At 51.3% G+C, this 13,823-nt stretch overlaps 1 protein-coding gene across 3 annotated transcripts in view; it reads left to right on the top strand.

Annotated features, from left to right (window-relative positions):
• The first annotated feature begins 2,650 nt into the window (after nt 1-2,650).
• Nucleotides 2,651-13,823, top strand: part of SLC6A2 (solute carrier family 6 member 2) — a 50,371-nt gene continuing 39,198 nt past the window's right edge. Inside the window, exons 1-2 of one of the 3 annotated variants that reach the window (XM_004057663.4) lie at nt 2,651-2,907; nt 3,384-3,708. In XM_004057663.4, the coding sequence (XP_004057711.2) occupies nt 3,435-3,708 (274 nt within the window). In that variant the 5' untranslated portion in view covers nt 2,651-2,907; nt 3,384-3,434. Of the gene's footprint in view, nt 2,908-2,986; nt 3,093-3,149; nt 3,709-13,823 lie in introns of those variants that run through there. The other 2 variants (XM_063700214.1, XM_063700212.1) reach the window with 2 other exon arrangements.

Consider the following 13,823-nt stretch of genomic DNA (forward strand, 5'->3'; position numbering starts at 1 on the left):
GTAGGAGGTGGTTATCAGGGAAGGCTTCACAGTGAGGGTGACTGGAGGTTTTGGAGGATGGATAGGAGTTCTCCAGGTAGAAAAAAGAATGATGGAAACAGCATATTAAAAAACCCAGAAGTGTAAAAAAGCACAAGGTATTCAGGGAACCACTAGTAGTTTAGTATCTCTCATACTACTGGAGAATAAAGCATATTTTGGAGGTGATAAAGGATTTGTAGGAAAAATGAGGAGAGAATTAGAATAGCAGGAGGTGTGGTTAAATAGCCAGAGTCTTGTCTATACTCCTCAAAGTGTTTAGGCATTATCTTGGAAAGGTTGGAGGATTTTTTAAAATTGTGGGTTATCTTTTTCTGATTGCATAAATATCAAATGCTCATTGTGGAAAAGTTGGCATATACAGAGAAGTATAGAGAAGAAAATAAAATTACCTCAAATCCAGAGTTAATTAAATCACATTTATGTGTTGGTGTGTTTCAGAGGAGTTTCAGGCAGAGGAGTGAGGTGGTCACACTTGAGTTCTAGGTAGAGCTCTGGCAGCTAGTGACGATCATGCAGCTGGAAAGATACTGAACGTGGGGTGACCAGCTAGGAGGCTGCTGCAGTGAGGGGTGATGAGGGTCCTCTGTTGTGGCTTTGCAGGGTGTTTCAGAGGTGGGATTCTCAGCACTTGAAAACTAGTTGGATGGGGTGTGGGGTAGAGGAGAGAAGGGGACCATGACTACTAGAGAGATTCTGAGTGTCTCCACTATGACTTGGTGGAGGGAACAGAGGCTGGAGGCCAGGAGACTTGGGTTCCCATTTCCACTCTGTGACTTCCAATCTGTGGGACCTTGGACAAGTCCCTTTAGCCCACAGAGCCACAGTTTCCTGACCTGATAAGTGGAAAGATGATTCTCTTCCTGCTTTCCTTACAGGATTGTCATGATGGTCCAATAGATCAAAGGAGATAAACACCTTTCATGTGTGGAAACCTACAGTTCTGAGCTCTTGTCCTCAAACGTCTGCTCAATCTTTTCCCTCACCTGCCTTCTGTCATCTTCCCCAGAAGCCAGGGGAACCCATACCCCTCTAGGTTTCCCTTCCTCTCCCCTCTGCATCCTGCCCAGAGGACATTTGTCATGATTGTCCCTCTGGTACAGATGCTCTAAACACCGCCATGCACCACCATTCTTTCATTCATTAACTCATTCACTTCACAGGCTGGTTGATGCTCTAGTACGTTCCAGGTGCCAGAACACGTGCTGTAAAAGACAGACAAGGTCCCTGTGCTCATGGAGCTCACATACCGCCCAAGGGGGGACATAAAATTAAACAACTAGGACAAATTCGGATAGCGATGTAACAAATGAATAAATAGGGTGATAAGATAGAGTGAACGTGTATTTTCAATTTGAGTGGTCGGGAAGGGACCTCTGGATTGAGACCTGAACAACTCAGGCAGAGAAAACAGCAAGTGTAAAGGTCTTGGGGTGGGTTTGAGCTTAGGATGTTTACAGAATGGAAAGGTCAGTGTGGCTGGGCTGATCCAAGCCCCACCCATCCCACTTAGCACGGCCACCTCTCTGAAGCCTCCTTGGATCAACAGGATGCTTCCCTTGCTGATTCAACTCCACCCTACTTCCACACATCTGTCGTCACAACACATCCTGACCACACTGGGTTGTGATAGACTCTATACACTGGTCTGGGAGCTCCTTGAAGGCAGGGGCTATCTCCTCTCTAGCCAGCACTGTTCACGCACACAGCAGATGATCAACATCTGCTAAAGGGATTAATACATTAATCAATAGATGAGTGAATGAATGAGAAAACGACTCTCAGGTCCAAATGGCTCACTCCTTTGCTTGTCTAATTGTTACCTTCTCAAATTCCCTGACCCCGTATGCAAACTGCAGCCCCACTGTCCCCCCATTCCCTCACCCATCATATAACGTGTGTATTTATTATGTTTCCCGTTTCCTCTGTCTCTGCCAGCAGAATGTAAACTCCATGAGGTCAGGAATCTCCGAGTTATGTTGTGCCAGTGTAATCCAAGAGCCCGGAACAGTGCCTGGCACACAGCGGGCATATGGAAGAACAAATGTGTGAAGATGTGAATGATTGAATAATTGAAAGAATAAATAGTAGTTCTCAGCCTCATAGAACACGGGTCACAACCTCAAATGACCTGCTACCCTGCCCATAAATAACAGAGATGCAGGAGTAAGTGCTGGGCTGTGACCTGTCAACATGCTAAGCCGCTCAAACAAAACTGCTCAACAGCCCGCTGGCCGCCTATTTGCAGCACTGGGCCCTGAGCCGCACATTCCCATTTCGTTGATAAAGAAACTGACCAGATAGTTTAAGTGGCCTGCTGCGGAAGACAGAGCTGGTGCTGCACCGGTCGCTGCTTCCCCAGTCCTTTTTTGGCCTCCTCTCTGACGCGACGCAGACCCCAGTTCTGGAGAGTCTGTCACTCGCTCCCCGTGGTGGGAGATCAGAGGCCTGGTGTCCTTGGGAGCGGCGAGCGGTGCTCGGCGCAGGATAGAAAGGGAGTGCGCGCCCGAGTCCCCCAGATCCCTGGGAACCCGCGCCACCCTCCCGCCCCTGCCCATCCCCGACCGCGCTGTCAGTCTCCATTAGCGCTAACAGGCTCCAGACGGAGCGGGCCGGGCGCTGGGTTAATGCAATCGGCGCGTTACCTGGGGCGCAGGCTACATTACCAGCCCGGCTCCCGCCAGGCACGGCCAGAACCAGTCAGCCCGCGCCCTGCCGGCCGCCCCGCGCCTCCAGCTCTTCCCCGGCCCCGCCCGAACGCCACACGGAGGAGCCCAGCCCCAGCCCGCGCCCTAGAGCCTGCCAAGGCGCCGCCGGTCGGGGGCCGGCAGGGCGCAAGGCACCAGGGATCCCCTCGCCGCTGGACACGTGAGTGCGCCCTGAGCGCGGGACAGGGCTAGGTCTCTGCCTGGGAGGCCCGGGCCGAGACGCGCCAGCAGAGGGCTAGCGAGTTTGTAGTGCAGTGACGTTAAGTGTCCGAGAAGGCTCCTGTGGCTGTTGAAGTGTCGCGGACCCGAGCTGGGGAGGGGGTCGGCACGCTGCCCTCAGCCTCGGTGAGTTCAATCCCAGCCATTTGGGGCAGGCGAGAGTGGGTGAACGAGGAAAAGTGCTGCAGGGTCTTCAGCCGCCCCCAGAGGGCTGTCAGAAGTGTCCAACTCTTGAGTTCCGGCGTGCCCCAACCTCTGTTTCCAAATTTTTCCAGCGGACGCGCGCCCTTTTCTGGGAACCCTGCGTCCGCTCAGCGCGCGCTCATCCCAGTGTCTAAGGCGCTCCCGGGTGGTCTTGGGAGTTGCAAGTAGGGAGGAACGGCCCGGTAACCACCTCTTTTCCCTTTATCCAAGCAGAGCCTCGGCGTGCCCCCAGGACCGGTAAAGTTCCTCTCACCAGCCGCATCCATGCTTCTGGCGCGGATGAACCCGCAGGTGCAGCCCGAGAACAACGGGGCGGACGCGGGTCCAGAGCAGCCCCTTCGGGCGCGCAAAACTGCGGAGCTGCTGGTGGTGAAGGAGCGCAACGGCGTCCAGTGCCTGCTGGCGCCCCGCGACGGCGACGCGCAGCCCCGGGAGACCTGGGGCAAGAAGATCGACTTCCTGCTGTCCGTAGTCGGCTTCGCAGTGGACCTGGCCAACGTGTGGCGCTTCCCCTACCTCTGCTACAAGAACGGCGGCGGTGAGCGCGGGGTCGGGCTGGGAATTTGAATCTGGGAGGTCCACTGTCTGCAGCGGTGGCTGGGACAGGAGCTGGAATACACACGGAAGGGAGGCGAGGAGACAGGGGCAAATCTGGGGCGCAGAAAGAACTGGACAGGGCTAACGGGGAAAAAAAAAAGATTGGAGTCCTCTGGAAGGTCATTTTCCCAGGCTCTTTGCGGAGTACCTCGAGCTCATTCCAGCGGAAGTGTCAGGGTTGGGCACCCTGGAAGCAAAACAGCAGAAGAGTGAAATCGAGTCATGACCCTAAAGTCATGATAGGGGTATGGATGGAAAGGACAGAATCTGGGGTGCCAGGTTGGGTGGGGGAGCCTGACCTTTTGATGGTCTGCTGGAAGGGAGGTGGAGGTTCCAAGAGCTCTTGAAGGGGCACCAGAAGCGGGTGGGATTTGACAACCAGGCCCACAGCGACCCTAAATCTAGCACTCCGAGCCTGAGGGCAGGAACCTTTGGGCCAGGAGCAGTGGGAATACTTCGGTTTTCTGAAGGCACCTGGGGAGGCCCTGTGGTCTTGGGGATAGAAACACACAAGAAGAAGCCAGTATCAGAAATAATGCCATTCTCAGGGAGCACAGCCCAGGTGGAATCAGGCCAGTAGGTGCCAAGAACTGGCCTGGTCCTCAAGGCAGGAGGCCCAGATGATTGGGGTGAAACCTCTACCTCCTCAAGTTCCAGCCGCATTGCAGGGAGGAGTGGGAGAGGGGCCTGAAGAAGACTCCAGTGGAACAGCCGCACTCTCTCCCCCTTCTGCTGGGTGGTCCAACTGGCCATCTGCCTGAAAATGAGAGCCTAGAGATCACCTACAGCCAATCCAGGAAGAATAACATAGAACCCCAGGCCAGGGAAGCGGCCTGGGAGTCAGGGTGCTGGCCCCTACCCCGTAGCTCCTTCCTGAGGGGCTTTTCTCCTGGGGTGCCCAGTCCTGCCACTTTTGCTGGGATGAGCTCAGAGGTACCCTGCAAAGAGTGTGGGAAAATAGACCTTTTGAGGAAGAAATGGGAGAAGCGGGACCCAGCTCTGAAAGCCTCTCTCTCTCCACTGGGCTGCACTGCTTGGCGGTAGCTGTGACTCTGGACTTAAGGGAGGTCAGAGGGAGGAAGGGCAAGAATTTGGAGCTGGGTAGAGGGAAAGCTCATGACCTGTTCACAGGCTCTAGGACTTACAACTCTGCTTCTATGTGTACTCTGGACACTTGCTTTGGGACGGGCAATACTTGGTGTTTGCAAAAAAGGAGTGGGGCCGGGCATGGTGGCTCATGCCTATAATCCTAGCACTTTGGAAGGACAAAGTGGGCAGATTGCCTGAGCTCAGGAGTTCGAGACCAGCCTGGGCAACATGGTGAGACCTCGTCTCTACTAAAAATACAAAAACTTAGCTGGGCGTAGTGGTGCACGCCTGTAATCCCAGCTACGCAGGAGGCTGAGGCAGGAGAATCACTTGAACCCGGGATGTGGAGGTTGCAGTGAGCCAAGATCACGCCACTGCACTCCAGCCTGGACCATGGATGACAGAGCAAGACTCTGTCTCAAAAAAAAGGAGTGGGATCACCATAGAGCACAGGTGGCTCAGAGCAGAGGATGCTGAGTAAGAAAGCAGTTAGCTCTTCCAACGAGAAAGTTAACCCAAGGTTGGAGCTGACAGATGGAGGTTTGCGTCCACGGTCTCCCCGACACCTCCTGAGATGGGTCCGTCATTGTCAGATACTCTGAGACCAGATAGCTGGGACAGCAGTCCTGAGCTTCAGGAGCATCTGAGGTCTGGGGCCTGATCCCTGGGGGAACAACTTGTGACTCTGCAGGCTCAATGTTTGTGTCTGGCCCTGGGATGGTCATGGGCAGAGAGAGAAAGGTGAGAAAAGGAGAAGCTAATCCAGAGGTGAAACTTTCCCACCTTTGGCGGCTGCAGCCTCTCAAGCGTTACTGGGCAGGTTTAAGCATGGCTGTTTGGGCCCAGGAAGGGAGAAAATGCAGATTCTCTGTATTTTTTAAGAGGCAGGGAGATGATGAATGAGAGACCTTAAGACCCGCCATCCCGCCTGTCCTCAGTGACCGCCCCGGCCTGCTTGTCTCTAGACAGTGGAAGGCTCTGTCATTAATCAGTAATATTTTTCTGGTTCCTCTTGGTGTGAGGCACAATGCTAGGCTCTGCAGGGGTCACGGTCACCAAGAGGCATGAACCACCACTTCTGCCTGCCAGGAGCTTTAATCACCCGAGTCTTTATTGTCATGCTGCTAGAAGTTCTTCCTATTGCTCTATGTGTTTGTTGAAACTAAAAGCATCCAGATGGCCAATTTGACAAGTCAGCTAGATGGATATTCCAGGGCTTTCATTGACACTGTGTGCTCTTTAGTCATTGCCAGCAAAATAAAGAGCACCTGTTGTATGCAGGGTACTATAAACCAGGTTCTTAGGATGCAAAATGGAGCAAACTTGTCACGAGTTCCAGTCTTTAGGTGAAGCTGACCGAGGGCACTTTCTCCCGGGCTTGCTATCTCAAAACACAGCTCACTCCAAGTTGTTTGGTGGTTTGTCTCTTTGTGGGTCTGTCTCCCAAACAGGAAAAGGCACAATGAGGGCAGAGACTGTGACTTTTTAATCTCTGTGTTTCTAATGCCCAAGATAAGGCCTAGATCACAGGAATGTGGTAGAAGGTGCCCAAGAAACTGCTGTTGAATAAGCTAATGAAATGCTCCAAGCCCTCAGAGACCTCCAACCGTATTCAGAAACAACAACAGAAACACTCAGTGGTAACTAATAAAGTGAAGCCGCATACAACAGTGGGGCAGGGGCAGCCTATTCATTAGTGGTCTTAGCTGTGGAGTCCTGGGTTCCAGTTTCTAGCTGTAAGGCTTTGGCAAGTCTCCAAGCCTCAGTTTCCTCACTTGTCAAATGGAAATAATGGTGCTCAGCTCAGAACATTGTTGTGGGGACCAAATATAATAACTCATGGAGAGCCTGGCATGGATTGTGGCCTTAGGAAAGGTGGCTGCTGATTTTTGTTAATGTCATTATGATGATGTATGAAATGGATGGAGAGACAAGTGCTTTAGACAAATGCTCTAAAGGCCTGAGGAAGGGCTGCTTAGGAAGGGCTGGGAGGAGGTGGGCTGTGGTTGAAGCTCAGCTGCTCTGGATGGGGAAGGTGCAGACAAGCGGTGAGAAGGGAGGAGATCTCCAGCTGTGTACCTGGGGCAGGAATGTACATGGAATCATCTCAGAGAACAGGAGTGCAGGCTGGCTGCAGGGCAAGCCAGGAGAGATAAGGGTGCAGGGGCAAGTTGGGGCCAGGCTGCAGAGGCCTTGAAAGCCAGGCAAAGGGGTGGGGATATTATACCAGTGAATTTTCATTTCTGGTTAGGATGTTCACAGTTGGTGTCAGAGAGCAGTGCAGCCCTCCATCTCAGACTATGAGGTAACTCCTTCTCTCACTTACCCCTCATCCCTTCAGACATGCTCAGCTAGCCCCCTCTGGGCTTTATCTCTGCGGAGGCCTCCTGGCTTCTCTGTCTTTTTGTGGATCAATTCTCATCCAGTAATTCCCAGATTAGCCCCAGAGATGAGAGTGAGTGGTCAGGAAGGTGGGTCTTTGCAGTTGCAGAAGCAGCCGTTTAAGACTGGAGTTTGAATCTGAGCTCTGCCTCTCACTGTGTGACCTCGGGCATAGTACAGCCCCTCTCTGAGCCTCAAGTTCCCAGCCATAGGTGAACATGACCTGAGATAACACCACAAGATTTATTCCTTTCCAATGCCCTGGCTCAGGGTTACACCGAAGCCAGGACTCACCCGGTCTGTTATTTAACAGCCCTCAGTGTGCTCTTCTGGTGCCAGTATTAACACTGTAACCTCTGCAATTCTGACTGTTCATGCTGGCCCAGAATGGAGGATATTTTGAAATGATGACGGTGGCAATGGTTTAGGCCCCTGGCTAATGTTTTCTGAATGAATTACTGGAAAAGATCAGCCTGTCTGAACATCTTCCCCATGGCCAGCTGCTGGGATGCACGGGCTGTAGGAGGCTCTGGGAGGGGAAAGCCACTCTCAGAAATTCCGGAGCTTTGTTCAGAACCTTCTCAAACAGCTGGTCTCCATGAGGAGGCAGTATCAGGCGGTGATTCTAGAGTTTCCCTTTGCACCTGTGATCCTGGTCTGTGCTGGTCCCTGGGGAAGAGCAGGAAGATTGACTGGGTGCTCATGTTTGCCTTTCTTCCAGGGAAGTGGCCACTGTGAATTAACCTTTGCACATGGCTACTTCTGTTTGAGTCCTGTCCTGAGGCCAGCTTAGAGCTGTGCATTGTAGAGAAATATAGTCTTTAGGTTCAGGGTCTGAGTCTAACTTTTGCTAGAAAGGTAACGACAGACAAATCACTCACCTTTGCTGATCTGAGCTTCAGTTTCCTTACACAGAAGAGGAGAATAACCACAGCACCTTCTTGCAGGGTGAGATGGCATCAGAGACAATATATGTAAACTCCTTGAAATGATGTCACATAATAGGGGCTCCATAAATGTAGTCATTAGTATTTTGTTATTGTTCAATGATATTAACTGCATGCTAGACTTAGGAGTGGGGCAGGATCCTGATTTTGGAAGTAGCAGAATTCATCCTAAGATGAAATTGATAAAAGGAAATAAGGCTGGAAAATAGTCCCACTTGGGTCTGGAGCCCAAGCATGATAGACTCAGGAATCAGGGGTTGGGCTTTGCTCCATTTCCTGACAGCCTAACCTTATCTCAAAATAGATTCCTCACCTGGAAAATGGGGTTTATAATTCCTGCATGGGGTCCCATGACCTTCTGTGATTCTGCGTCCCCAGCGGACTCTCTCCTCTCCCCAAGGAAGCTCAGAGTCTTAGGGACCCCCAGCCCTTTGGGAGCCCTTGTGGCCAAAATATCTGGGATCCTTAATACCGAGTATGAAGCAGTAGCTGCTACAGAGGTCAGGAGTCTGCAAACTCAGTGCTCTTACATCTGGCCTGGCTGCAGGGGGCTATCTACACCCCAGGCTTGCCAAGCCAGACACTGATTGTCAGCTCAGATGCACAATGAGCCAGCCAGCTGGTGTGGCACTCAGCTGACAAGTCTGTACATCCCTTGGCAGAAATGTGGTGCTCATCTGGGACCCTGATCTGAGGTCACTGGCATGATTTGGCTTGTTACTCCAAGCTTGTCAAAAGGATCTGAAAGGGGCTGTTCCTGACAAGATTGGGATTTAATAGGGATAAATGTTATATCCTGCCCTGCAGTCCCAAACCTAACTGCCTAAGTAAGGATTAGGCCACAGCACAAGTGGAGAAAGTCCCCGGGGCTTTCATTAGCTGCATCCTTCATGTGAGTCACTGCTGAGATCCATTATTTAGCCAGAAAAAATTTACTAAATGCCTATCATATGCCAGGAATATGGAGATGAGCGAAAGAAAATCCTTGCCTTTAAGGGGCTCATGATCTGCTGCAGATCTCCTAAAAGTTTGTCATTTTCCATTCCAATATTGGAGGTATTAATCCCAAATGGGGGAGGTGAGGTCCTGCTCTGTTATTTGTGGGTCATATTTCCCTCTGTGATGTAGTTCTGAGCAACCCAAACACCCTCTGATGTGTTTCTCTTAAAGAGACTAAGATGGAGGAAATGGAAACCAGAATCTTCACAGAGATTTTACTAAAGCCACAGCTTTATTAGGAAAAATCAAGTCCAGATCCTCCAAAGTGACCAGCAGATGGAGAATTACCACATGAGGAGGGGTAGCCCGGCGCCAGTTTCCCTGAATTCCACACCCATTTTTCTACTTAGAGCAGCTGGGTTTAATCCATCAGGCGAGTGGGTGTGTTCCCTCAGTGGGCCTGTTTCCAGGTCTTTCACTCAACGACAACAATCAACACAGAAGACGTCTGTGACCACATGTTTGGGGGTTTCTCCCAGCACATCAGGCAAGTAATCAAGTCTGCAGCAGACACCAGCTGAGTGCCTCCGATTCAATTCAATTCTGGTGCTGTCTACCTGGAGATAGCATCAGATCCCACAGGTTGAGGCATTCCCACAAGAATGCCCCTCACTTTGTGTTCCTATAATGAGCCCCAGGTTGTTTTACTGTGCTTCTGACCCACTGTCTATAAATCAGGGTTCCCCCCACCCCTTGCTTGGGTTTGATTAATTTGCTAGAGTGGCTCACAGAACTCAGAGGAACACTTTATTACATTTTCTGCTGTGGTTTAGATATGGTTTGTTTGTCTCCACTAAAACTCCTGTTGAAGTTTGAACCCCAGTGTGGGAGTGTTGGGAGGAGGGGCCTAGTGAGAGGTGTTTGGGTCATGAGAGTGGATCCCTTATAAATGGATTAATGTCCTTTGGAGAGGGTAAGTGAGTTCTTGCCCCACCCTCTTGGTTCCCCTCTTGCCATGTGATCTCTGTACCCCTGCTCCCCTTTCCTTTTCTGCCATGAGTGGAAGCAGCCAGAGGCCCCCACCAGATACAGCTGCCCAACCTTGAACTTTCCAGCCACCAGAATCATGAGACATATAAACCTCTTTTCTTTATAGATTCCCTAGCCTCAGGTATTCTGTTACAGCAATGCTAAACAGACCAAGGCACTCCCTCACCTTCACCTTGGGTCCCTCCAGCTGAGGTCTTACCATAGCTCTGTGTACTACTATGATACCTATCTGTCTATCTATCTATCCATCTGTCTATCTATTGATCTATTCCTGGCTCAAAATACCAATAGCCCTTGTTGTAACGTTGGGGCACTTTAGGCCTCAGAAAGCAGAACCTCTCTCTCTTTGACCTTCTCCTGCCCTCCTTCCATCTGCTCCCTTATCTCTCCAAGGTAGGATTTTTCCCTGGCTTTTCTTTCTTGGAGCTGGCAGTAACAAAATTCTCTGACCCACTTTCTAATTGTGAGTCATAAAACCCCCATTTCAGAAGGAGTCCTGCCCCAGGCCCTGGGGGAAGGAATGCTGCACAGGGAGACTGAGAAGAATCTGAACAGACAGGCCTTGCTGGGCTTTCCCACTCAGCTTATTAGTATTACATCATACTCCATTCAATCATGGTGGCCAAACCTGCCTATCCAATGACATCTCCATAGAAGGCCCAAGAGGACAGGGTTCAGGAGCTTCAGGAGAGCCAAACACATGGAGGTTCCTGAGTAGGAAATGTCTGAGGGGCCATCTCAGCTTCAGAACTCTTCTAGGGTCAGCTAAGGTTTGGCCTGGCATATCCTGTCCCCCACTCTGGCCGGTGCTTCCATTCCCTAAATCTCTTCACTGCATGCATCCCCCTCCCACTACCTTCATGCTATCCTTCATGCAGCACTACAGGGCATTCTTTCTAGGTAATGGGGCTGGCTGTGGCCTGGGGGCATCCTTTGTCCTGCATTTGCTCATGGTCAGCACTCTTGTTTGCACACAAGAGTAGAGTAGCCAGCACCACTTGGGACAGGGACATGAGGATCCCAGAGCACTGCCGCAGAGTCCTGTGTGTGGCCTCCAGCCGGCGTTCATGCTGTGCTCCACAAAGGGCCCAGCCACCCTCCACCACACAAGACAGCCTTTACTTCCTGTTTGCAGTGGACAGAGCTGCTGCACATCTGCTCTTGAGTATAATGACAAGACATGAGTCCCATTTATGGAGCACCCACTAAGTGCCTGGCACTTCACCTCTGTCATCTCTGATTATCACAGCAAACCAGTGACACAGGTATTATTATCGCATTTACAAAGGGGGAGCTAAGGCTCAGAGAAGGCACATTTAGACAAGGTCACATAGCTATACATAGCAGGGCTGAGGGACAGGATTATTTTTAGGTCCAGGCATGAAGGCCTGCCCTACCTCCATGCTTCAGAGAGCACAACTCTGCCCCCTGTCCATCTCATGGGAGCCAAGTGTGCCTGCCCACCCAGCACACTCCCCATCCGAATACCCCACCACCCTCCAATACCCGGACGGTGGAATTCCCTGCCCAAACAGCCTCAGGCACCCTTCTGGGTCTACATGAACCTCTTGCTGGGTTCCCTCTTCTGTGGTGTGGGCTGTGCTGCGGGAGGTGGGGGTGTCTGCAAGGCGGGTGGACATAGCTTGGGCACCTATGTGCAAGAGCCCTGACATGGCTAGACTGAGCTGGGAGGAAGTAGGGGCAGGGCAAACGGGTCTTCCCCTGTACCTCCACATTCCAGCCTGGAGCTCCAAGAGCTGAGAATTCCAACCTTGAACTTTATAATAGAACTATTACAAAGGTCTCTTCGTCAAAGTAGGAAGACAGAACATGTTTTATTTAACAGTTGTTGATTTGTCACCTTTAAATGTGTCGAAGTGTGAGCAGCCCTGTCTCCTGACTAAAGTTTCACCTTCTCCTGCATCCTGATGCCTATTGTGCTGTTAGGGCACCCTTGGGGTGTTGGGGAAGAGGGACAAATCTAGCTTCCCTAAGCGTGGACCAAGGTTTTCTTGGGGGCTCTGGTGCATGACACCAGCAGTGACAGCCTGTAGCTGAGCTGTGTGTATCAAGGGAACTATTCTGTGGACTGGCACTTCTTGCATATATCAGGGTGTGGCCAGAATTCACAGTTTGAGGAATCCTGTCCTCAACAAACTAGGTGTCAGGGGAGCCTCTCTCCTTCCTGAAGCTCCTCTTTGACCACACTCCCTCCACCTCCCCCGAGATCCCCAGCAGGTCTTGGCCACTGCACCCCTCACTGAACCCTTCCTCCAGGCTTTCCAGCCCTCTACCTGGGGTCCTCCTCACCTGCTGGGGGCTGCTCCAGCACATCCCACTCTAAACCTAATGACCCCGGGCTTCCCATCCTGGGTACTTGGCATTTGCACAGAGGCTTCCAGAGCCCTTCTGTACCCAGAAGAGTTTCTCTCTAACAGTGGGATGGGAGGCAGTGTGGTTGGGCCAGAGGTGATGGGACTAATGCTTTTCTTACTAAATTCATCCAAAGGCCACTGCTCAGAGTTTCTTTCATGGTCGACAGTTCTTTTTCTCATGTGGTTGTGTGAGTGTGTTGACATGCAAAAGTGTGTGTCCATTTGCATGAGTATGCACAGGTGTGCATTTGTGTGCATGCATATGGTTTTTGGAGACTCCCAGGCACTGGGCACTGAGCCCCTCATGAGGCATGCCCTGCCTGTGTTTTTCCAGGTCTGCCCTCACCAGCCCAGCACCCATGCAGCCAGGGCATTCCAAGATAAGATTCTGGCCTTGCAGTTCTGAGACTCTCGGACCCTGTGTGAGGCTGGTTGCAGCTGGCACTGCCACACATGGAGATGGAGCAGGACCACACGAGTATGGCAGTTACAAGCCTTGCAGAGCAGTAATTTTTAGGGGGTTTGCAACCAGCCTCGGTTTCCGGAGAACCACTGCAGAGCTGTTTATAAAAGAGGCAACTTCAGTTGACTTCACTCATCCCTGGAGCTCCTTCCTGACTCTTCAACCTGAAGAGTTTACTTCTGCAAGAGGAGAAGGAAACTCTCCCAGGTTTCCTTCTGCAAGAGTCCTTGGGCAAGCTAGCTGTCCTCTTTTAGAATAAGGCACTGGCCACGGGTAGCTGGCTGTTTTTTCATTCCTACTTAGCCATTTCACCACTCTTTGGTCTTCTTAATCTGTTTCCACCTGAATGAAGCTTTGGCTGGCCCACATCAAATGCACTCACAGAGAAGAGCCGCAGGCACATGCAGACCCATCATCTTCCCTCCTTTTCTCATGTTACTGTGCCTCCCGCCAGCAGAGGAAGAATAACTCCAAACTGGGCAGTTTACCTATGTGTTGGCAGTGTCACCCAGAGGTTTAGAGTTGAGGAAACTGGCCAAAGTGAGATGCCTGGTTAACTGTCTGATGCTGCTTTTCCCCTTCCTTGGCCATGCAGCAGAGTATTGAGTCGATGGGGGCAACCCACAGTGGCGAGGTCTGAGCAGCGACTCCTAGCTTTTTCCTTCCCCACATTCCCTTGGGCCACTGACTTCCATCTTCAGGCCTATCAAAGATTTTTTGTTTATTTGTTTGTTTTGTTTTCTTCTCTCTTTCTCTCTCTCTCTAAATTTTTTTTTTTTGAGTCAGCATCTCACTCTCACCCAGGCTGCAG

This window comes from Gorilla gorilla, chromosome 18 (genome assembly GCF_029281585.2).
Source record: "Gorilla gorilla gorilla isolate KB3781 chromosome 18, NHGRI_mGorGor1-v2.1_pri, whole genome shotgun sequence".
NCBI classification, from domain to species: Eukaryota; Metazoa; Chordata; class Mammalia; order Primates; family Hominidae; genus Gorilla; species Gorilla gorilla.